The sequence below is a fragment of the Narcine bancroftii genome, chromosome 6 (assembly GCF_036971445.1).
Source record: "Narcine bancroftii isolate sNarBan1 chromosome 6, sNarBan1.hap1, whole genome shotgun sequence".
Lineage (NCBI taxonomy): Eukaryota > Metazoa > Chordata > Chondrichthyes > Torpediniformes > Narcinidae > Narcine > Narcine bancroftii.
This window is the reverse complement of record NC_091474.1, coordinates 240,863,472-240,888,835: the sequence shown is the minus strand read 5'-3', so window position 1 is coordinate 240,888,835 and position 25,364 is coordinate 240,863,472. Positions and strand designations below refer to the sequence as shown.

General features: G+C 43.7%; 1 protein-coding gene across 4 annotated transcripts in view; it reads left to right on the top strand.

The window, feature by feature from the left end:
- The window catches only part of mrps18a (mitochondrial ribosomal protein S18A), a 136,526-nt gene that overhangs the window by 48,439 nt on the left and 62,723 nt on the right, over positions 1-25,364 (top strand). For 3 of the 4 annotated variants that reach the window (XM_069887802.1, XM_069887803.1, XM_069887804.1), the window contains exon 5: positions 18,228-18,300. In XM_069887802.1, the coding sequence (XP_069743903.1) occupies positions 18,228-18,300 (73 nt within the window). Of the gene's footprint in view, positions 1-18,227; positions 18,301-18,527; positions 18,766-25,364 lie in introns of those variants that run through there. The other variant, XM_069887805.1, reaches the window with a different exon arrangement.

Below are 25,364 nucleotides of genomic sequence, written 5' to 3'. Positions count from 1 at the left end.
CACCCCAAACCATGTTCCCCATTGAAGGGCAACATTCGGGGGAACCTTCTTACTCAGAGGGCCGTGAGAGTGTGGAACAGACGAGATGGTGTACGTGGATTTGATTTCGACATTTAAAGAAAAGATTGGAGGGGTACAGTCCGTGTACAGGACAGTGAGTCTAGGCAGAAAAACAGTTTGGCACAGAGTAAATGGACGGAAGGGTCTTCCACACTTCCATCACTTGCCCTATCCTGTTTCCTCGTGTGGGATCCAGTATTGTGCACTCTTCAGTTGGGACCTTCATATTATTGATAAAAAAAACCATTCCTGAACACATTGGACAAACTCTCACCCATCCTGCCCTTTCACAGAATGGGAGTTCCAGTCGGTTGACTTGCTGAATTTCTCCAGCAGATTGTTTCTCCAGATTCCAGCATCTGCAGTCTCCTCTGTTTGAAATATCCATATCATTGAATGTAACTAGTAATGATCTAAGTGTTTATTCCTGTGGTACTTCACTAATCATTGTTTGCCTCCCGAACAAACAATGCGTGCCTCATTTCCACCCGTAATCTTTTATATTTATTTTTAACCTTTTTTGTGGGGCGTTTATCAAAGGTCATCTGAGAATTTAGATTCACCACCTCTACTGGTTTTCCTTTATCTATTCCACCAGTTACATCCATAAAAATACCTGCAGTACGTTTCCTTTTCGGACAATATCTAATCTCATTGATTTGTTTGACATGTCCTGATATCCATTCTTTGTAAAGAACTCTGCTCTTCTCCCCATCACTGATGATGAACTGATTTGTCGTTCTTTGTTTTCTCTTCCTCTTTTTTTAAACTTTGTGTGATTATAACTGCAGGAGCCATTCATTAATCCGTAGAAATTTAGAAGATATCTATTGCATTCACGACTTGCATGGCTACCTCTTTCAGATTAACCATTTTGGTATTTCAGCTCGTTAGTTATTTTTACTGACATGATTTGCTGAATGAAAGGTTCCGACCTGAAACATTGACCATTCTTTTTCCCTCACTCAACACACTGAGTTCTAGGAAGCAGAACATTACACCTCAATATAGGCCCTTTGGCCCTTGATATGGTGCCCACCTATATCAACCTACACGACAATCTAACTCTTCCCTCCCTCACACCCATAACCCTCTATTTATTTTGCATCCATGTTCCTGTCTAAGAGTCTTTCAAATATCCCTATTGTTCAAGCCTCCACCACCATCCCGGCAATGCATTCTATGCACCCGCTACTCTTTGTGTGAAAAAGCTTACCCCTGATGTTTCCCCTAAACTTTCCTCCCCTCAACTTGTACAGATGTCTTCAGGTGTTTGCTGTTGTCACCCTGGGAAAAAGGCACTGCTGTCCACCCTATCTATGCCTCTCATAATCTTGTAAATCTCTATTAAATCCCTCCAGGTAACCTTGTGGAAAACATAGCCTTCAGGTCTCATCTCCTGTGTTACCTATTAAGTCAAGTTAAAGTTTATTGTCATCTGACTACATATAGAACCAGATGAAACAGCTTTTCTCTAGACCTTGATGCATACACATACACACGCAATGCATAGCCCATAAAATGACATATATACATGAAGATATAATTTAAAATAAATATATATATCTATGTATAGATATATATGATGATGGATGATTTACTTAGTTACAGGATACTGGTGTGTCTCAGGGATCGGTGCTGGGACCATTGTTGTTTGACATCTATATCAGTGATCTGGATGATAACGTTGTAAATTAATTCAGCAAGTTTGCAGATAACACTAAGATTGGAGGCGTTGTGGATGACGAAGAAGGTTTTCAAAGCTTGCAGAGGGATCTGGACCAGCTGGAAAAATGGCAGATGGAATTTAATGCAGACAAATGTGAGGTGTTGCATTTTGGAAGGACAAACCAAGAAAGGACATGCACAGTAAATGGTCGGACACTGAGGAGTGCATTAGGACAGGGGGATCTGGGAATACAGATACATAATTGCCTGAAAGTGGTATCACAGATGGATCGGACTGTGAAGAGAGCTTTTGGCATATTGTCCTTCATAAATCAAAGTATTGAGTACAGGAGTTGGGATATTATGGTGAAATTGTACAAGACATTGGTGAGGCCAAATTTGGAGTATTGTGTGCAATTCTGGTCACCTAACTACAGGAAAGATATCAATAAGATAAAAAGAGTTCAGAGATGGTTTACTCGGATGTTGCTCAGACATCGGGAACTGAGTTACAGGGAAAGGTTATACAGGTTAGGACTTTATTCCCTGGACCGTGGAAGAATGAGGGAAGATTTGATAGAGGTATTTAAAATTATGAGGGGGATAGACAGTAAATTTTCCTCTGAGGATAGGTGAGATATAAACCTGAGGACATGGGTTAAGAGTGAAGGGGGCTAAGTTTAGGGGGAATATGAGGAGGAATGGTGGGATTGTGGAAAGAGCTGCCAGCTGGGGTGGTGAATGTGGGCTCAATTTTAACATTTAAGAGGTATTTGGACAGGCACCTGGATGGGAGAGGTACGGGGCTATGGATGTGGAGACCACCTGGAGCAAGAGATCTGGGTAATATTCTTCTTTCCTGATACCATGCAATGTCTGCCAAATGCAAGCTCCTCGCTTGTTCCTCGAGCTGCAAGCATTCACCAGGAGGCCTTTCCGGATCTTCTGTCCTCTGTATGTTTTTTTAATTGAATTTTTTTAGTGTTATTAATTTTTATTTATCTTATTTAGTTTAATTAAGTGACATCTAATTGCTGAAAATTAGTTCATTGCTATTGGTCAACTTAACTTGCTGTCAGTACTAATCACTTACCAAGTTCAAGTTTATAGTCTAGGATAGTGCAGTGATAGAGGGTCTTTTGCAAGAAGACCCCGTTAGACATCTCATACAAGTGATACACAGTCCAGGGACTTTGTCTGGGGCTATTGCTTTCCATGGGTTCACTTTCTGGAAAGTCCCTTTGAGATCTGTGTGGTGACCGTGGATATGAGTGTGGTTGAGGTATAAGAGATGATTTCCACTGGCTTTCTGGCCCCTTGATCGAAATAAGTGTGGAATGCATTGAGCCCATCAGGGTGGGATGCACTATTGTTTGTTACTGCCCAGTTTTGCTTTGTAGCCTGTGTTGGTATGGTTGCCATGCCATGAGCCCTGGTGTCCATGAGTATCGTCTGCAACTCAAATCTGGTTTGGCACTGCCTCTTAGACCGTAGATATAGGAGCAGAAGAAGGCCATTTGGCCCATTGAGTCTGCTCCACCATTCCATCATGAGCAGATCTTTTCTTCCATGTCCACCCACCCCTCCCTTCTCTCCATAACTTTTGATAACACTAACTATTCAGATACCTATCAGTTTCTGCCTCACAGCAGCCATGGTAGCAAATTCTACCTAAATTCATCTGCATTTATATTTTAAATGGGAACACTTCAATTCTGAAGTTGTGCTCTCTTGTCCTAGACCCCCCCCCCCCACCCCCTCCTTACTCCTTACCATGGGAAACAACTTTGCCACATTTACTTTGTCCAGGCCTTTCAACGTTCAAAATCCTTCTTTAACCATCCCCCTCCCCCCATTCTTCTGAGCCCAACAGTTCAGGAGGCATCATGCATTCTTCATGTGCTAATCCCTTCCCAGTCACGTCTCTTGGTTCCTCCGACAGATAGCCTTGTATTTGTTTTACCCAGCTTTCTTGTGAAGGGGTGGGTGGCCTAACTTGTTCCTTTGCCTTTTGAAAGTGAGTGTACCTTGTCAGGCACCCATTGCTTTCTGGTTGGGGTGGGGGTGGGGGGAGGATGCGCACTGGGTGCTGATTTTGTCACACAGTCTTCTGCACACGTTCTGATGAAGTCAGTGGCGGCAATGGGGTAATCATTAAGGTTGGTTACTGAATCTTTGAATACGGGCCAGTCTAGCAACTCAAAGCTGTCACGTAGCATGTCATCCTGTGGCCTGTCACTACAGATTTCTCTCTCCTGCTCTTTGTACTCAGGCCCTTTATACTCATGGCCTCTCAGTTCAGCATCTTCTAGTTTTCTTTGGTATTCATCAGGGAGAAAGACACAGAGGCTGGGAAGTTAAGGGAAGGGTCTGCAAACATTCTGGAGCAAAGAGAAGCACTAGAAATGTTAGAGCACACTAAATAATTTGTTATATAAGTAAGGGTAATGAGTTTATTCTCATACATGTAAGTACACAAGCACTAAAATTCATACCTGCTGCTGCATCCAAACAGGTACATAAATACGCAAAGTACAATGACATACATAAAATTACCTGAGAACAGAAAGAGATAATGAATATAAAGGATAAGATTAGAAAGAGTGCAGAGGAAATTTACTGGAACTTGAGGAACACAGTTCAGGGCAAGGTTGAACAGGCTAGGATTTTACTCTCTGGAGTGTCGAGATTTGATGGATATATTCAAATTTATGATGAGTTTAAAAGGGGTAAATGAAAACAGGCATTTTCCACTGAGGTTTGATGAGACAAGAACAAGAGGGCAGAGGATGAGGGTGAAAGGTAAAATGTTTAAGGGGAGGATTTGGGGAAACTCCTTCATTCAGAGGGTGGTGAGAATGTGGAGTGAGCTCCCAGTGGATGTGGTGAATGCGGGTTCAATTTCAACATTTAAGAGAGCATTAGACAGGTACATGGATCAGAGGGTAATGGTCTGATTGCAGGTTGATTGGACTAGGCAGAAAAATAGCTTGGCATGGACTAGATGGGCCAAAGTGCCGGTTTCTGAGCTGTAGTGTTTTATATTTCTGTTGATATATAGATAAATAATATTCACAGTTGCAGCAAGAAAATAAGTGGTGTTTCAATAGTGCAGACAGGTCTTTTTGTGGTCCCATAGAAGTTTACAATGTACAGATGCAGTGAAACTCTTATTTGTCATAGTTTTCCAGTTACTTAAGACACCCACAATAATTTATACAACATTAATGTACAAGAAAAATAAACTAAGATATGAAAGGAAGAGAAAAATAATTAAATGATAATTTTTCACAGTAAAAATTGAACCACAGCACATTTAAGTAAAAGCCTTATTTTCTTTTCACCTCATGTAACTTAATTTTTTTTTAATGTAGTTGGTAGGAGAGAAGTATGGAAGAAACCAAAACTTGGTTGCTTCACAGGGAAGGGGTCCCCATAAACTTTGAAGAGAGTACTGGGAAGTACGGGCATAGCTGAAAAAAAGGTTGAGGATGGCTGGTGCAGAATGCCTTGCAGTCATGTAGGACAGGGAGGTTCAAGAGCCAATTGGCTGTTCTTGAACCTTGAGAATCCCTAGGGCATGACAGAATCTGTCCCAAGGTGTGGAGGGAAGCAAGGCAAATGATGGGCTTAAAGGTTCTGTTTTTAGCACAAAATTTGTTAACTTTTGCCTGCTGTGAAAGCACACAAATATACACCACTACCTCTCACCTCGACTAGTAAAAGTAAGAGAGTCCCTTCAGAGACACTGAGTGTCCGTGGATTTGCCGCCAGCACTCCCGCAGCCTCTGCAGCCCCACAGACTCTTGCTCATTCCAACAGTGAACCAAAAATTCTGGTTCCAAACCTCTGATTTTTCTTTCTCTGTTAGTCACAGGTGTGGTTCCAGAGGTCTGCAGGATATAACTGTACAACAGTTACAGCCAGAAATGGGCAGCTCATGGTGTTCCCCTGTTTGAAACGAGCAGTAGGGATAAGAATAGAAATTGTGTTCTGGTGAGCCTCACATTGGTGATAGGAAAGAAGTTGGAGAGTATTTTGGGGGACAGGGTTTAAATTCGATTATGAGAATTCAGCGTGGTTTTGTGTCGGGGATATTATGTACCTTACAAATCTGAAAGTTTTTTTGAGAGTTAGTAGCTCAATGCTTTTACAGTGCCAGTAATCAGGAGGGACTGGACTGGGATTGGAGTCCTGTGCTGTCTGTAAGGCATTTGTACGTTTTCCCCGTGTCTGTATGGGTTTTCTCCGGGGGCTCCGGTTTCCTCCCAGCATTCAAAACCTACTGGGGTGTAGGTTAATTGGGTGTAAATTGGGCGGCACAGACTCGTGGGCTGAAATGGCCCGTTACAGTGATGTATGTCTACATTTTAAAAATTAAATTAATTTAAAAAAAAACTGAAATTATCTACGAAAGCAGGGCAGTAGATGTGGTTTATATGGACTACGTAAAGGTTTTGATACAGGCCCACACAGAAGGCAGGTCCAGAAGATTAAGGATCAAGGGATTATATGATCTCTGCAGGATCCCCAGCCTCTGACCTGTTGCAAGCCATGGAATTTATCGGCTGCTACCATTGAGGTTCTGTTCACTTGAACAGCAGTGCTAATGCCATTAAATGCCAAGAGTTGGTGGTTAGATTTTCCCTTGATTGGAATGGTCATGGCATCATAATTTTGCGGCACAAATTTTCCCTGCCAGCCCATGTCTGAATGTTATCTAGGTCTTACAAGCAGGCATTGACATGTGGGAATTGGTGGTGGAATTGATCATTGATTGAAATGGGTGAGAGTGGTTGGGCCATGGACACCGCTTTAAAGAATTCCTCCAGTGATGTTCTTGGGCTGGATTACCATTTTCCAAAAAACTCTCAGTAAATTATTGACAAAAAGAAAACCCATTATGAGTCTCTTTGCAACCTTAGTGTTTCTTGTCCATACATTCCCATCATTATATATTGTTACATACTGTCTTTATTTACACCATAGCCACCACTTGTACTACGCCTATGCTTTTTAAGGGACTTCCCCTCAGTCTCAGTCCCCTCAATGCCCGGTGACAGAAGAACTCTAGACTGTGGTCCTTCCCCACAGCGCCCTCGTGTCGACTGTGTCAAGTCAGCTGTCCCTCAGCATGTACTCCTTAAGCCTTGAATGTGCCAGTTGGCACATTATATAGCAAAAGTAAAGCAACATAACCAAGGTTTCGGGCTTAAGTCCTTCATCACGGTACGAAAAAATGTCGACAGGTGCCCAAACAACACAGTGGTGGGGGGAGGTGATAGGTGGATAAGGGAGGGAGGGGACGTCAGCAAGCAGGGGAGGAGGGGGTGGCTCTGTGAATGGAATGGAAAGGGAAGGGAAGGGAAGAGCTGGAGGAAAGAAGACAAGGGGAAAAGGAAGTCAGGGAGAACAGAAAGTTGGCTTGCAGAAAACTCTTGCCTTTGGGACCAGGCTCTTCCCTCTGCACCTCTTCCCCTACCATTCAGTTTGGGCACCTGTCGACATTTTTCCATTCCTTGATGCAGGGCTGAAGCTCGAAACGTTAGTTATGTATCTTTATCTTTGCTACATAAAGGACAGTTAGACCAGTTGACTTTCTCCAGCAATGTGTTTTTACTTCAACCACAGTATGTTGTCTGCAGACACTTGTATTTTTCTTCCTTTTGTGCAAAGTATGACTCCAACCACTGGAACATCTGACCTTTGATGTTCTTCTGAGTGCAGTTTACCAGGCATCCTGAGAGCAATCTTTAAACCTTGGACAACTTTGACTTCATTTAGAGTTGACACTGGTTTAATTTCCCATCTTAATGGAGTTGAATTGTTCATTGTTATGTGTATTGAGATACAATAAAAAGCTTTGTTATCCAGGCAAGCCACTTTAAGTACATAATAAAACAAAAGTGCAGGCTGTAGTGTTACAATGCCAGATAGGATAAAAGGTAAAGGTAAACCTTTTGGTCCAGAGGAGGTTTATAAGGATAATTCCCCGAGTGAAAGGGTATTCATATGAGGAGCAATTAAAAGATCTGGGATTGTATTCAGTGGCGTTTAGAAGAATGAAGGGGTGATCTCATTGAAAGCTATTGAATACTGAAAGGTCTGGATAGGATAGATGTGGAGAAGATGTTTCCTGTGGCGGGGGAGTCTGGGATTAGAGGGCACAACCTCAGTATACAAAAATGTCTGTGTTTAGGACAGAGATGAAGAGGAATTTCTTACCCAGAGGATGGCGAATCTCTGGAATCCATTACAGCAGACAACAGTGGAGGCAAAGTCATGGGGATGTTTAAGGCAGATATGTTCTTCATTGGAAGGGAATCAAGGGTTGAGGGGAGAAGGCAGGAGATGAGGTTTGAAGAGGATTATAAGTCAGCCATGATGGAATGGCAGGGTGGGCTGGATGGGCCGAATGGCCTAATTCCACTCCTCTGTCTTATAGTTGTTGTGGCAAAAAGTGCAAGGGATAGTATTACAAGACAAGTGCAGGGTATAGTGAAAAGTACAGTTAATCAAAGCAAGAATGTCATATTTGACCAGTGAGGGGCCCATTTAAGAGTCTGATACTCTGGACAATCATTTTTTTCAGGTTTGCTTCCTGAAATGTTGACCATTCTTTTCCTCGCACTGATGCTCCTCAACCAACTGAGCTCCTCCAGTTGGCTGTCTTCTGCTTGCGTTATTACATTTTTATCATGGTATTACAGTTGTTGGTTAACCTCAACTTGTGAGCAGGGTTAAAGTTTTCTATGATATCACTGGGCAACACATTTTTTCAAAAGGTTTCCTTCCAGAAAAAAAATGGAGTTTATGATAGACAACTTCAAGCGCAAAGATATTTTCAGGTTTACTGTATCATGAAGGCAGCTGGAGAAACATTAAACGAACTTTTATCGAATTTATCACGTTTAATCGCATAATAATGCTGACACATTGGTTTAATTCAATTGACCTAAAAATGTTTTGCCGCTGATTTTCGTTTGTACTCAGCATCTGATGCCTCTCATGTCAGTGTCCAACCATAGTCAGCCAGCGTTAATGGACTCCAGTTGCCCTCATACTGCTATGTCCTGGTGAAACCTTTCACCATGTTCACCACCGACTGCACCAAGATCAGCCGGGAAGTGCGAAAGCAGAGAATGAATTTTCAATGACACGTTGCGCTTCGTGGTTTTGTCTGCTTGAAGCCTGTGGTCATTCAGCTTGGTGCTCTTTTTAAATGCCTTCCATGTTATGAAAACAACATTTGCAGAGCATTGAGTGCATGGCCGGGCAAGCTTGGACTGACCTAAACAGCTTGCTTTGTGGGCAATAATAGATAATATGGAAAAACAGTACATGACTGGTGATTTTCTTGATCAGCAGCCCAAAATCCATAAAATACACCCAAAGGTGTTCAGGAAGAAAGATCTTCTGCCTGATGGAAGGAGGGAAGAAGCGAGTATGATTGAGATAGGATAGGTCCTTTGGCAGAAACACCCATGTAAGGCTGTTGTTCATTGACTGTAGCTCAGCATTCAATACCATCATACCTTCTAAACCTTTGAGCAAGCTAAAGGGTCAGGACTCAGTTCGTTCCTCTGTAACTGGATCCTTGACTTCCTCATCAGCAGAACCCATAAAGTGCGGCTCAGAAGCATCACCTCCTCCTCACTGGCCATCGACACCTCGAGGCTGCGTGCTTAGTCCTTTGCTCTGTTCTTTGTACATCCATGACTGCACAGCTAAGCTCAGCTCCAACTCAGTCTACAAATTCACTGTCAACTCCACCATTTTTAAATATATTTAACAATCAACAACCGTACAAAATGCAAACGTCAAGAAGACCCATCCTTTCCCCCCCCCCCCTTTCTATAAGTTCAATTAAACAGGGGGAAAAAATGAAGAAATAGTAAGAGAAAAATCCCATCGTCAGTCCTGGTATCACAATGTTAAAATCTTTACAGAGAATTTGCTGGCTGATCAGCAACTGTCGTAACCCTATGGTGGCACCCGTGAGCTACCTATCTGTTCTAAGTAAGGCTGCCGGATTTTTAGGAAGGTGTTATATCCCCTCCTAAGACTGTAGGTGACCTTTTCAAGTGGAATGCAGCTCTACATTTCTGAAGACCTTCTATCAATGAGGAGATGGGAGTCAGATTGCCATGTTACCATTATAAAAATCACCATTGTTTGCCGAATCACTATGAATGATGATTCAGAATGCAGGCAGAGAATGAGAACCTGGCTGGGTGGTGCCCGAATAACAATCTTGATCTCAACTTCACCAAGGGCGAGATGTTGATCGTTGATTTTAGGAAGGAGAGGCCAAGGGATCACACACACGTCCACATTTTGAACATCCTTTGAGGAATCTTCTGGAAGCACATAAAATCATGAAAGGAAGAGATAAGATGGAAACAGGGAGATTGTTTCCACTGGCAGGTGAGACTAGAATTAGGAGGCGTCACCTCAAGATTTGGGGGAGTAGTTTGACTTCTAGAGAGTAGTGCATCTGTGGACTTCTTTGCCCAATGAGGCAGTAGAGAATGCCTCACTAAATGTATTTAAGGTGCAGGAAATCTCAAGTTTTAGGTGTGGCATAGATATTGGTACTTTTGTACTTCTACCTGGTTATGCATCAAATTAAGACCTTTTTGGATAAATTTGGGGGAAATATTAACAAAATTTACAGGGGTGGCCTTCACTCTTGATCTGCAATTGTTCCTTTTGGGGAATTTGTCTGTCATTAACGTTAACTTCCCCAAAAGTAAATCCAAATTTATTAAAATCTCTTTGGCAGTAGCCAGGAAATGTTTAGCGATAACATGGAAACCCGATTCTCTCTTGCACAGTAATTATTGGAATATGGAATTGCAAAGCTGTATTTCCCTGGAGAAAATTACTTATAATCTTAGAAATAAAACATGTCCATAGATCTTTGGCAGCCTTATTGAATTATTTAAATGCCCGGATAGTTTAGTCTATTTATTAAATATTTTGTATTTAATGTTCATCCCTTATTAGCAATTTAATATTTTTAGTTTTATTCTCTTTTTGATTGTATAAAATGTTGATGTCGTCCCCCTTTTCCTTTTCCTTTCTCTTAAGGTACGGATGGGTTATTTCTGGGCTTAATGTGCATTTTAAGGGTATAATCTTTTGTGTATTTTGCATACATTCATATATACATTAATTGAGTCCTTCTTTGTGTGTGTTCATTCACACACTTAAAAATTAAATAAAATATAATTTAAAAAAAAGGTGCAGGAAGATTTTTGAAGGATATTGGAATGAAGAGTGATGAGTAAAAGACGGGTAGGTGGAGCTCAGTCTACGGCCAGATCAGGCATGAACTTATTGAATGACGGAGCAGGCTCAATGGGTCAGATGGATAAACTCCTGCCCCTGTTGCTGATGTTCTAATGAATGAGGTCATGGAGAGGGTCCAGAATGATTACTGTGGTGGTCCCAAGGATAATTATAAGGTGAAGCAGTGGAAAGTGAACTCTTCATTGGAACAAAGAGGCAGAATATTCAAAAAGGAGTGGTTTGAAGGAAATTTTGAAATAGTATTTCCACTGTTGCATCAACAAGATACCATCAATTTAAAATTGTTATGACAGGGACAATTGAATAAATATTACTTGAGATAAGGAGAGAAGAAATAAGAGCTGGATGGTTAGAGTAGCAGTCGGCATAACGCTATTACAGCACCAGTGACCCGGCTTCGAAATCAGTACTGTACATTTCCCTGTGTCTGCATGGATTTCCTCTGCATGCTCTGCTTTTCTCCCACCCTTGGGGATTGTATGTCAATTGGTGCATTTGTTGGGGGTGGGGGGGCTCATGGGCTACTGTGTGGAGTCAGCCTTCTGGCCCGTCGAGCCTTCTCTACCATCCAGTAAGATCAGGGCTGATCTGGCCGTGGACTCAGCACCTTCTCCCCATAACCCTTAATTCCCCAATGATGCAAAAATAAGTTCCCCACCAGCCAGAAAAGGAGGAAGCAGAATCCAGAAAGGCTGAGGAAAGACGTGGATAAATATGCCAAAGTAGTTAGGAGAAGGGGCAGGAGGGTGTGTTGGGGATGGGACCTATCTGGAGATGTATGTTTTAGAAGGGAAAGGGTGCAGTACATACATAAGAGCCAGTATGGCATCTTCCAATGTGGAGATATTAAGACACGTCATAACTTCGTTGTTAGAATATTGTCTATTTTACTATTTGGCTCTTCTGAAACTTTTTGGAACTCAGAAAGGATTTCTTTTGTATAATTCAAATGCTGAACATTTGACTGCATTTAAATAACAGAAAACTGCAAATGATCCAAGTGCCAGCTGCCCTCTAAACACCCCAACCCCGCCCCCCCTCTCCCCCCGGATCATCCTTGGAGACCCGCTGGCTTCCCCCTCCTCATGCATGACACACGTCTGTGATACAGCATGGGTTGCTGTGAACAGACAGACAGACACACACACGCACGCACGCCATCACTGGACCCAGCTGTGCATCAACAAAGCCAAGCCAACCTTGGAACTGCTAGATCTCCTCACACCCCACCCACATTAATCTTGGAAGTGGATAACATGATGTCACCACACAGAGACCCAGAAGGAGCCTATCACTGTATTGAGTTAAACAAGAAAGTCTACAGATGCTGTGATTGTACTTCAATACACAAAAGTGCTGGAGAAACCCAAGGCATGGTACCTGGACAAAGGGTGCAGGCTGAAACATTGGTCATATATCTTTGTTCCCCTGTGGATGCTGTGTGGCCTGCTGGGTTTCTCCAGCACTTTTGTGTATTAACCTATTACTTTATTGATCTGGGTCCATGCTTCACCAAGCAACACTTTTTCTTCATTGAGGATGAGAGGGGAAGTTTTGAAGAAAGTTAAATGCACAAATCGTGTTGCGACTGCCAATTGCTCTTTATGGCGCGTCGATTCAACCCACTCCCCAAAAAAAATACTGTTAGGTGGGACAAGCAAACCGAAAGGCACGCAGGTAACATTTTAAGAGAAAATTTTCGTGGGATTGTTAACCCCTTGTAAAAAATCTCCACTTCCAGCATTTTGTATCAGTTCCTGATTCTTGGCATTTAAAGTTTCAATTCCGGTGTCAGTATCCTGCAGATGGCGAAAGGTGTTGATGGTCATGGGTTGTGTTAGAGGTAGAAAACCACCTGCTCTGCACATTCTGCTGGTGCAGAACCTGACCCTCCCTCTCCCCCCCTCCCCCCCAATCAACAGCTAGCTTTCAAGGCAGTGAAGTCCTTTTCACAAGTGACCTTTTCATTTTGCTCTCCTGACAGCACTGACTGATTCAAAAACAGGTGAAACATGCCATCTAGAGGAAGCACAAGTCAGTGATGGGTTTCAGTTTGCACATCTCCAAAGCCCTTTCCACACTGGCTAACCAGTAGATTGGCTGTTCAGTGAATCAGTTAAGGAAGCTGTTTTTGCCTTTCACCACCGTTCTCTGTATCCTTTCACACTCATCACAAGGTATCCCCGGGGATAGGGGATTTTATCTCCCACTGGTGACATCTGAGTAATGCATCGAGCGATGGTGGACCTGCCCTAAATCCTGATTAGTGTATCATGCCTAATTATGACATAATTAACGCTGCTGAAGATCCAGCTGCGCTGGGTGGGTCACGTCTCCAGAATGGAGGACCATCGCCTTCCCAAGATCATGCTATATGGCGAGCTCTCCACTGGCCACCGTGACAGAGGTGCACCAAAGAAGAGGTACAAGGACTGCCTAAAGAAATCTCTTGGTGCCTGCCACATTGTCCACCGCCAGTGGGCTGATACCGCCTCAAACTGTGCATCTTGGCGCCTCACAGTTCGGCGGGCAGCAACCTCCTTTGAAGAAGACTGCAGAGCCCACCTCACTGACAAAAGACAAAGGAGGAAAAACCCAACCCCAACCAACCAATTTTCCCCTGCAACCGCTGCAACCGTGTCTGCCTGTCCCGCATCGGACTTGTCAGCCACAAACGAGCCTGCAGCTGACGTGGACATTTACCCCCTCCATAAATCTTCGTCCGCGAAGCCAAGCCAAAGAAGAAGAACTATTAGGTACAGAACACTATGAGCCCTTCAGCCCCTGGTTTTGTGCCGACCTATATAAACCTTCTTTTCTTTGGCTTGGCTTCGCGGACAAAGATTTATGGAGGGGTAAATGTCCACATCAGCTGCAGGCTCGTTTGTGGCTGACAAGTCCGATGCGGGACAGGCAGACACGGTTGCAGCGGTTGCAGGAGAAAATTTGTTGGTTGGGGTTGGGTGTTGGGTTTTTCCTCCTTTGTCTTTTGTCAGTGAGGTGGGCTCTGCGGTTTTCTTCAAAGGAGGTTGCTGCCCGCCGAACTGTGAGGCGCCAAGATGCACGGTTTGAGGTGATATCAGCCCACTGGCGGTGGTCAATGTGGCAGGCACCAAGAGATTTCTTTAGGCAGTCCTTGTACTTCTTCTTTGGTGCACCTCTGACACAATGGCCAGTGGAGAGCTCGCCATATAACACGATCTTGGGAAGGCGATGGTCCTCCATTCTGGAGACGTGACCTACCCAGCGCAGTTGGATCTTCAACAGCGTGGATTCGATGCTGTTGGCCTCTGCCATCTCGAGTACTTCGATGTTAGAGATGAAGTCGCACCAATGAATGTTGAGGATGGAGCGGAGACAACGCTGGTGGAAGCGTTCAAGGAGCCGTAGGTTATGCCGGTAGATTCGGAGCCGAACAGGAGTGTGGGTATGACAACGGCTCTGTATACGCTTATCTTTGTGAGGTTTTTCAGTTGGTTGTTTTTCCAGACTCTTTTGTGTAGTCTTTCAAAGGCGCTATTTGCCTTGGCGAGTCTGTTGTCTATCTCATTGTCGATCCTTGCATCTGATGAAATGGTGCAGCCGAGATAGGTAAACTGGTTGACCGTTTTGAGTTTTGTGTGCCCGATGGAGATGTGGGGGTGCTGGTAGTCATGGTGGGGAGCTGGCAGATGGAGGACCTCAGTCTTCTTCAGGCTGACTTCCAGGTCAAACATTTTGGCAGTTTCCGCAAAACAGGACGTCAAGCGCTGAAGAGCTGGCTCTGAATGGGCAACTAAAGCGGCATCGTCTGCAAAGAGTAGTTCACGGACAAGTTGCTCTTGTGTCTTGGTGTGAGCTTGCAGGCGTCTCAGATTGAAGAGACTGCCATCTGTGCGGTACCGGATGTAAACAGCGTCTTCATTGTTGAGGTCTTTCATGGCTTGTTTCAGCATCATGCTGAAGAAGATTGAAAAGAGGGTTGGTGCGAGAACGCAGCCTTGCTTCACGCCATTGTTAATGGAGAAGGGTCCAGAGAGCTCATTGCTGTATCTGACCCGACCTTGTTGGTTTTTGTGCAGTTGGATAACCATGTTGAGGAACTTTGGGGGGCAACCGAGGCGCTCTAGTATTTGCCAAAGCCCTTTCCTGCTCATGGTGTCGAAGGCTTTGGTGAGATCAACAGAGGTGATGTAGAGTCCTTTGTTTTGTTCTCTGCACTTTTCTTGGAGCTGTCTGAGGGCAAAGACCATGTCAGTGGTTCCTCTGTTTGTGCGAAAGCCGCACTGTGATTCTGGGAGAACATTCTCGGCGACACTAGGTATTATTCTATTTAGGAGAATCCTAGCGAAGATTTTGCCTGCAATGGAGAGCAGCGTGATTCCCCTGTAGTTTGAGCAGTCTGATTTCTCGCCTTTGTTTTTGTACAGGGTGATGATGATGGCATCACGAAAGTCCTGAGGCAGTTTTCCTTGCTTGAAAAACTCATGCACCTTCATAACCTTCAAAACCTTCATAAATTTATAAAAAATCGTGGGAAAGTCCTACTGGCAATAGCGTGTAATTTATAAAGACTGAGAAAGAACGATGGCAGACCTGCCCTCCCAGAATTCCTTGCGGCAGGGAAAGGGCTGTATGCATGGAGCACTCATAGAGGGATTTGTCTGTGAACGGAATTCTTGGATGGCAGATCCGCTGTCTCGCTCACTCTCTATCTCCCACTGCGACTCCCACGGTCGTCTAGAAATTTATAAAGGTTTATATAGGTAGGCAAAGTTAATACCCTCTTTTAAATCTTTTAATCTTTTATTTCCTTCATGTTCCTGCACTCACACATTAGCACGGTCACCCATTTGTCCCAGGATACCAAGTGCCCCTTTCACATTGGGCTAATTGGCACGCAGGCGTCATCAGATGCCGGGGATGCCAGGTAGTATCATATCCAGTGTCTGATGATGCCTGTATGCCAATTAAAGAGCTGTCACACTGGACCCTTAACCGGTAGATTGGCCGATCAATTACTGGGACAAGGTGCCAGTGTGAAAGGGCTTCAGAAAATCAAGCAGGGCTTGTAATGCTTTGTATGGAGCTGTTCTCCGAATTGTAAACACACAAACGTGCTGGAGAAACTCAGCAGGTCCCATAGCGCCTATAGGAGGCAAAGATATCTAACCAACATTCTGGGCCTGAGCCTTTCATCAAAGTCAAACTTCATACTTTGACAAAGGCTCAGGCCTGAAACATTGGTTATGTTTCTTTATTTCCTTGAAATGCTGTTTCACTCTGAATTGTACGATGCTGTGTGTCACCTGCAGACTTACTTATACGTGGAGTTGCAATTGAATTGTCACTCCATTTACCAGTCTGCAGGTGACCACAGCGCCGTTGTAGGGGAGATATCAAAGATGAGACTGAGTGCAGGAAGGAGACAGAGAGCCTGGTGACATACAGCATGGCACTATCTTAGCAGAAAGCACTGCACAACCCAGTACATCACAAGCAAAATTCTTTATCAAGAACTTTTCCAGGGAACACTACCATCCAGGATTCACTCCACCCACAACATGCCCTGCCCTCCCTACCACCATCAGGAAAGAGGTTTAGGTGTCACCAGACTCACACCACCAGGTTCAGGAACAGCTGCTACCCCTCCACTGTCAGAGTCCTCAACGACAAACTCTACCAGAGATTCATTTAAGGACTCTGAGTTTACACACTATTTGCTACTGAATTTTTTTTCTATATTGTTAGGTTGTTGTTACATTTTTTCTTTGATAACATTTTTCTGTTTTTTCTTGAGAACAGTTTTGTTTGCACTACCAATAAGTAGAAATTCTTTCTGGCCCACAGGAAAGGGGCTGCACGGGTGGCATAGTGGTTCGCACAATGCCTTTACGGCGTTAGCGATCGGGACCGGGGTTCAAATCCCATGCTGTCTGTAAGGAATTTGTACATTCTCCCATGTCTGCATGGGTTTTCCCCCGGGGTTCTGGTTTCCTCCCCCCGTTCAAAAAGTCTAGGTTAATGGGATGTAGGAATCGTGGGCTGAAATGGTTTGCTACTGTGCTGAATGTCTAAATTAAAACATTTTTTAAAAAATTGAAAAGAAGAATCTCAGGGTTGTATGTGATGTCATGTATGTGCTCTGGCAATAAATCTGAACTTTGATACAGCAACCTCTGCCTCACTGTCATGAAAACAAAGGAGCTGGTGGTTGACCAGGAAATGGGGGGGAGTGTGGGGTTTGTAGACCCTGTCTCTATCAGTGGTGCTCAGGTGGAGAGCTTCAAGTTCCTTGGAGTGACTATCACCAACAATCTGTCCTGGTCCGATCACTTTGCCACTCTGGCCAAGAAAGCACATCAACAAACTCTCTTTCCTCAGAAGCCCAAGGAAATTTAGAACATCCCCAATGTCTCTGACCAAATCTTTCAGATGGACCTTTGAAAATATCCTGTCTGGAATCATCACTGCTCGGTTTGGGAACTACTCTCCCTAAGACCACAAGAGCCTTCAGAAAATCGTAAATGCACCACAGGATGCCATGCAAAAGAACTTCCCCTCCATTGACTCTGTGTATAGCTCCGGCATCCTCGAGATCCAAGGGCTGTTTCTTTCCTGCTGTTATCAGACATCTGAAAGACCCTCAAAGTAGTAGCATCTTGCTTCCTTTGCTCCACACCATCTGATTCTGTAATTTAGCACTTTTGAGCTGTATCTTCCTTATACCATGCATGAAATGTTTATCAGTAGTCACGACCTAAAAGTACTCTGCTCTCAAAGCATCCTCTCTATCACTCTATCTTGGTCTCTGTGACAATAAACATGAACTTGATGTTTTTGTGCGCGCAGGACTGGGTGCGGGTGTGAAAGAGCGAACGTGCAAGGTGAGCAATACCCACACACACACTCACGGTTTATGATCTGCGGGATTGTGGCTTTGGTAGCGATTTTCATAGGAAAGGGTGTTGCTCGAGAAAATGGTTTGCTTAAGGCAAGATTCAGTGACTAAGATTACCTTAAAGTGCAGTTACCAATGATGCAATGAGTTTTTTTACAAAAAGATGCTGGCAACCGTGTTTATGCAAGTTTGCGGCTGGTTTTTCAGTGCATTTTGGGTTTCTGTGTGTGGGAACTTTACTGTTTATATGCTCAGGTAACACTCACAGTCTATAAAATGCAGCTCCACTAATTGCTTTCTTTAGGCCTGCTGCCAGACCACAAACCTGCCCTGCCAGAAGGTCATGTTCGGAGAAAACAGAAGCCTCACTTAAACAGGTAAGTGTTTTTTTTTCTGAAATCTGAAGAAAGAATTGCTTGGAATTAAAACACAACAAAGGATGCACTCCACAAAAAATCCCTGATTGGACACTTTTTTTGAGAAAAGAAAATTGTATTCCCACAGTAACCCTTGTGTAAGATGTTTCTTCGTAGAGAGCAGAGAGAAGGACATATTTGGGAGAAACAAGGAATGGTATAGTGATGAACATAACCTCATCGTGCAGATCCCAGGCCTATGCTGGCCCGTAGACTTGGGTCGAGTGAGAATGGAGAATCATCAATATGCTGGCAAGTGGACTGCAACCTGAAGGGCAGGACAAGCAACTCCAGAGCAGCTGTTTCCAACCGATGCGCTCAAAGTTTATGGGCCTCCTCCCCTGAGAAGCAGTCAAGTTCACTCAGTTTCTTCTGTACTTCTCTCCTACTGACTACACAAAAAAAATTAAAACATTTATGATTTCAGTCTGTTGCCCCCTTCCCTTAAATAAGTTGTTGCGCCGGTGTGGGTGGGGGGGGGATGGTCATCATTGTTTGAAAATGGCTACTCTAGAACACGAGTTTTACTAGTTGGTAACTAGTTTTCTGAAGGATGTAGGCACTGCTTCATAGACGAAGGGTCGCGCTGCTCAGGAAATGGTGGCAGTTAATCGTTTGACCTCTTGAGTGAGCACCAATTCTATTTGGAGGTTCCATGTGCTCAGCAGTTAAAATGCAGAGTTAGATTGAAGAAGGTGACATGACCAGATGTGAATCCAAGCTGAATTTTACACTTCTGAGCCAGTGTATGATTTCAAAGGGTAAGCCAGCTGTATAAGCATGTGCAATACACAAGTGTTGGAGAAACTCAGAATCAAATCCAAGAGCCTTAGGAAGTGTGAGACAGTCGATGTTTTGGCCTTTTACTGCCTCTGGATGTTATGTGACCCACTGCACTTTTGTGTATTACACTAGACCCCAGAATCTGCAGATTTTCTTGTGATATTTTTTTCCCCAATCCAAATATCTATGTCACAGTAGGTAGAGCTAACAAAATGAAAATATTCTTCACTTTATCCACAGAAGTTCTCTTTGTCTGCCATTTCTAAAGGATGAGTAGCTATAGGTCCAGGAGTAGGCCCCTGCATCTTCCGAGCCTGTCCTGCCCTTCAGTATGATCATGGATGATATTTCTATCTCCGTTTCTTTTTCCTCGTACTCTCCTCATTGCCTCTTGATGTCTTTGTGTGGAGAAATCTATTCCCTTCTTCATGATAGTTAAGAAAATCTGCAGGTGCTGGGCGGCCTAGTGCAGCTCTCAGCAAATCCCGCAGCATCCAGAGGAAGTTAATGGCAGTCAACGTTTCGGGCCTGAGCCCTTCGTCGGGAATGTGGAAAAATTGGTAGACGCCTGAATAAAAAGGTGGGGGGGGGGGAAGGAGGAGGAGGACAGGAGGGAGAAAGGGGAGGAGGACCTCAGGCTAACAGATAATATAGGTTGATCACAGGTGCTTCTGCAGAGAATTCCATTGATCAACCACACACTGAGAAATTATCTCTCATGTCAGTCTCACGTGTTTTATTTCTTATTCTGAGACCACAAGTTTCTGAAAAAATCTGCAGCAAATTTGTCCCGCATAGTATATGAAGAGCTTCATTCACGGTGTAGATTTCAAAGCCTGGTTCTGATTAACTCCAGCATCAACTGTTTTCTGATCGGTGGCAACGTGGATAACTTGTACTTTAATTCCACCGCACCCCCTCCACCTCCCCATTCTCCTCCATATCCATGTTTCCCCTTGAACTATCAGCAGTTTCCCCACATTATTCAGACTGGTGATCTTTACCGATTGAAGAGCACATTTGAAAATTGACTGAGATCACTGCAAGTCTTTCTGAGACGAATGGGTTAGTTGAGACATTGTGGTCTTCACATTGAACCTCGAGGGACCTTAAGTGTCACAGATTTTGCCAGACTTTATGAATGCTGCTTTTGGTCTCCTCGTACATTGTATGGCCCACGTTGCCACATTTACGGCTACAGGAATGTTTGATTTGCGGCTGTTTGCATGGTACATTTAGCGACCACAATATCCATCCCTAAATCCAACCCTCTTTGAGCCCCCAAGTGAAGCACAAGAGATGTTTGCTGCTGTGTCTTGCATGAGTTGATATTTTCAGCCGATGTCTTTAATCTATTGCTTTGTTTGAGATTTGAAATAAAAATAAAAAGAATTTTCAATTTTTTTGTTGTTTAAACCTCTCCAGTTTTATTTAACTTGCAAGATATAGGGAGTCAGGAGCTTGCCAAACATTTTCCTTCCCTGCCTGTTTGCCTCCACAGACAACATTGGATTATTTTGTGATAAATTCTTTGATTTAACAGCACGTGTATATTGGGAAATGGGAAGAGTCTATTGTGTTACGAGTCCAGAGGACCCCAAAACCCAGCACCAGGACAGAGCGTTACTTCAGCAAAAGTTGCTCTTAATTATCTTTGAACATGAAAATAGAATCAAACTTTATCTTACCTCTATTGACTCATTTCACCTAATGCTAAGCGCATGTGTGTGTAATGTGTGTGTAAATTCAGCAAAGTTCTTTGGTTCACAGTCCAATCTCACTGGTTGCAGGCAATTCTTGTACTGTGCACAGAAGTTAACATTGATAAAGTTCACCAGGCAAATGGTTACCACTCAGAAGGGTTTTTGTTTCACATCACCACAGAATTCCTTTCTGTTTCTATTCCAAGGGAAACGCTGGACAGCCAGTCCTCTCCTTTGACCAGGCTGTCTTCCAAAGCTTGCCAACTTGTCCCTCTTGAACCGATGTTTGTGTCTCTCTCCTCTCTCTCACTCCCTCCTCTCTGAGAGCAAAGCCTCTTTTTTCTGCTCTCCGCCTGCAAAGATCACATGACCTTCCAGACAGTAAGTTCTGTTTTCCAGACAAAGCTGCTACTGCCTGTTTTTACATTTGATGCCTTTTGCAAATAACAGTCCATCATGAGTCTGAGCATCTTGTAAAAGCTCCTGCAAAAATTCTGTGTTTTAAAGTGTTTGTGTGTGACCTGCTCTAACAAACCTTTCCCAACTTATCTCCCAAAAACCTCTATATACTCTGTCGCAATTGTTAAAAACAAACAAAACCAAGTTGAGGAATTTAGCAGGTCAGGCATGGAATGATGGGTAGGGAAAGAATCGTCAATAGCCGCTTTCAGGTGGCCAGAATACCCCAACGTAAAGCCGCCGAAAATACCTGAATGCGGCTGTTGGGAGGCCACCTGAAAGTGGAGAACCCTGACCCGAGGAATACTTACCCAACCCTCCTCGGGTAGGTGTATTTTCTGCTTCCGAGCACTCCCCCTTGGCACCTGAATGCGGGCGGGACTACGGCCACGGTCGACAGGAGCCGACGTTTGCTCCGCAGCGCCTCTCCCCGCTGCGGACCTTTCAAGTGCCAGAACAGCGCCTTCAGCGCTGCCACCTGAATGTCGCTTCGCACACACCCACAGCCGGCTCCGTAGCCCCATTCTCCCAGCTCTTCCACCTGAAAGTGGCTAATGTTTCCGGTGGAGACCCTGCATCAGGACTGAGAGTGGAGAGGAAGGATATTAAAGTAATGTTGCTCTTGCCTTGCACCAGCTGATCTCTCTCTGTGACTCTGCACTTTTATACTATATGCAAGGTGTTCACTGGTCTGCTTGTAAAGCAACTTTAATTACTTTATCTGGGAACTGTGACAATAAATTTGGACCTTAACTTGAATCTGATGGGTGAGCCAGCTAGGTGTACTGAGGAGCAGTGAGGAATGACGGGCAGGAGGGAAGGGTGAAGTCAGGAGGCCGAGGCAGGTAGATGATTGGTGGATGTGGAGAAGGAAACAATCAAGGTGAGGAATGGGGAAAGGGGAGAGCAGAGTTGAAACAGAAGCTGGGGAGACAAAGGCCACCAGTGTTGAATCAGATGAGGAAAAACATGGTAATGAGAACCTTTAAGGGGAAAGGCAAAGGGCAGATGGAATCAAATGGGGGATCGTGTGTCTGTGTGTAGGCAACAAAATTTGAGAGGACTGGAAAAAGGGATGTGGGATGTAAGAGTTACTTGAAACTGAAAAACTCACAGTTTCTGCCATTGAGTAGACAAATATGATTTGCTGTTCTCTGAGCTTGTGATATGCCTCACCCTGGCCTTACTCAGAGTGAAAGGGTGCAGAGAAGATTTACAAGGATGTTGCTGGGACTCGAGGAATTGGGTAACAGGGAAAGATTAAACAGGTTAGGACTTTATTCCCTGGAATGTCGGAGAATGAGGAGGGAATTTGATAGAGGAATTCAAAATTACGAGGAGTATAGATTGAGTAAACATAAGCAGGCTTTTTCCACTGAGGTTGGGTGAAATGTTTAAAGGGAATATTAGAGGAACTCTCATCACACAGAGAATGGTGGGTGTGTGGAACTGGTGAATGTGAGCTCGATTTTGACATTGAAGGAAATTTTAGGCAGGTACATGGATGGGAGGGGTATGGAAGGATAGGGTGCAGGTCAGTGGAACAAGAGAGGATAAGAGATAGCACAGACTAGATAGGCCGAAGGCCATGTTTCTGTGCTAAGGTTTGATGGAGAAGGCCGTGGATGGACAGTTCAGTGCGGGAAGGAGAATTAGGAGTGGCATGCAACCAGGAGCTAGGGGTGGACACTGCAGCCGGAGAGCAGGTACCCAGACAGTGAGCTCATGGGGGTCATTGCAGGCAGAGCACAGGTGTGGGAGAATGTATCCCCAAGTGCTTTGGGTGGCTGCCGGAATCCTGTGCCAAGATGCGCTTTGAAGCTGAGAATCCTTCTGAATATAAATGTTGGATTGTTTCCATTTTGTTTAATGACTGAACGATAACAGGCATTGTGCAACAGACAGGCTGACAGGTTTCATTGTCTGCTGTTTGGAGCTGTGTTGAGGTAACATTTGGGTGGTATGTGTCTCTACAGTTGGAGCCTTGCCACTATATTGCGCTGGAGTAGGTCTAAGCCCCAGTGGATCAGTCTTCATGTACAACACCTGGCTTTGCTTTGCCTTTTCATCAAAAGGCTGGGTAGAGCAATACCTCTGCCTTCGGTTGGTAGCTGACAGTATTTTTTTCCCCTTAAAATGCACAGTTTGGGTATGATTATTCCTTGGTATCCCACTTTGTAATTTTTACTGTTCAATCAGATTTTCTGTTTGTCTTGGCAATTGTGGCCTGGATTCAACATCAAGCTGTTGTTGCAGGAGGCAATTGTTAATGTTTTGGCAAGGATGAGGCTTGTCATTTTTCATAGTTTGTACATTTGGGCTTTCCGGTGGTTTTCTTGTGCTTGCTAATCAGAATCTGTTCAGAATTCAGATGAGCAGCCATTGATTACGGCCTTGTTAGCTGTTTATTTCCCTTTTTGCTCCCATTGTGGGAAATGTGAAAGGTATCTTGCATAAGAACTATTCGTGTAGATTTCAGTATTATTCTTCCTGTTTTCTAATTCCCTTCTCAATGCTCGATTAAATTTCTTTCAGTGATCTGAAATTGTGCATAACATTTTTAGTCTGGGGCACAGTGGAGTAATGCTCAAGCTTATTATCATCTGACTGTACATATCTTTCTTCTTTCTTTGGATTGGCTTCGCGGACGAAGATTTATGGAGGGGTAAATGTACATATACAACCAGATGAAACAGCATTTCTTTCGGACAACAGAGCACACACATACAGACACAGCACAAAATAATAACCAATACACATAAAAAAAATAATTAAAATATGTCCATGGTCCCATAAGGTTGTAACAGAGTTCATAAATCCCGATTTCTCATACTTTGATGAAGGGCTCAAGCCTGAAACGTCGGTTATGCATTTTTTTTTCCCTTTGCTACATAAAGGACCCTGTTTGACCTGCTGAGTTTCTCCAGCATTTTGTGTTTTTACTTCAACCACAGTGTCTACAGAATTTTGTGATTTACTTAATGGAGAAAGGGTCATAGCGGTCGTAACCGGATGTAGCGAATGCAACAGCTTCCTGCACGTATCTCATGTCCCATGTATTCAAAGTGATTGCGCTGCCAGGCGTATAATGGTACAGTACATATATAACCTATAGTATGTAATCTGTCCTTAGCACAGTTGGAGCCCTGCAAACTCCAATTGTAGTAATTACAGATTACATATTAGCCTATGTATACAATATTATATGTCCAGTATTAACCTACTTTATCTATCTATTACCTTGCCAGATACATTAGCTGAAATATAGTACTGAATGTGTACATTTTCTTGGCTATTTAGTCAATACAGGTTCACCACAGCATCTCATACAGCTTTGCTAAGTATATAATGTGGTGTTCGCACAACGGCCACAGAGCATAACATGGACTTTAAGCGACACATGACTGCATATAAATATTTGGGATGATTTACTTGGTTACAGGATACTATTAATCAATCTCACAGCCTATGGGAACAAGCTATTTCCCAGCCTGGCAGTCCCGATTTTTGATGTTCTTGTACCATCTCCTTGATGGAGGTGGGTCAAAGATACTGTGTGGTGGTCAGAAAGAGCCCTCTTTAATTGTTTTACCCCGATGTAAGCAAAGCTTCTGGTAAATGTTGCCAATCGAGGAAAGGGAAACCTCAGTGATCTTCTCGGCTGTTTTGCTGGTCCATTGTATTTATTGACTTTGATCCGACACTTTGCAGCTACCGTAGCCCACAAGCTGTTCCTTCCAATTGCCCCCTATCCTGAAGCGCGATGAATGCTCAGATCTTTCATGCCATGTTGACAGATGAACCGACAGTCACAGTCAGAATTCCAGTAGAGTCTCTGTGTTGGACCTGGATCTTTTTTATTGGTTCCTTGAAAAAAAGATGGAGAACATCTGTCAGCTTTCATACACACACTTGCAATTTAATTCCACTACTTAGATACATAGTAATTCCCCAGGGTCCTTAAAGGTAATTTAACGTAAATCCAAATTAGTTAAAATCCATTTTGGGTGTTTCTTCCCATGCTCAACATTTACTTTCAAAATACTGAACCAGTACTTAGAACAGAATGAGGGATTTTCC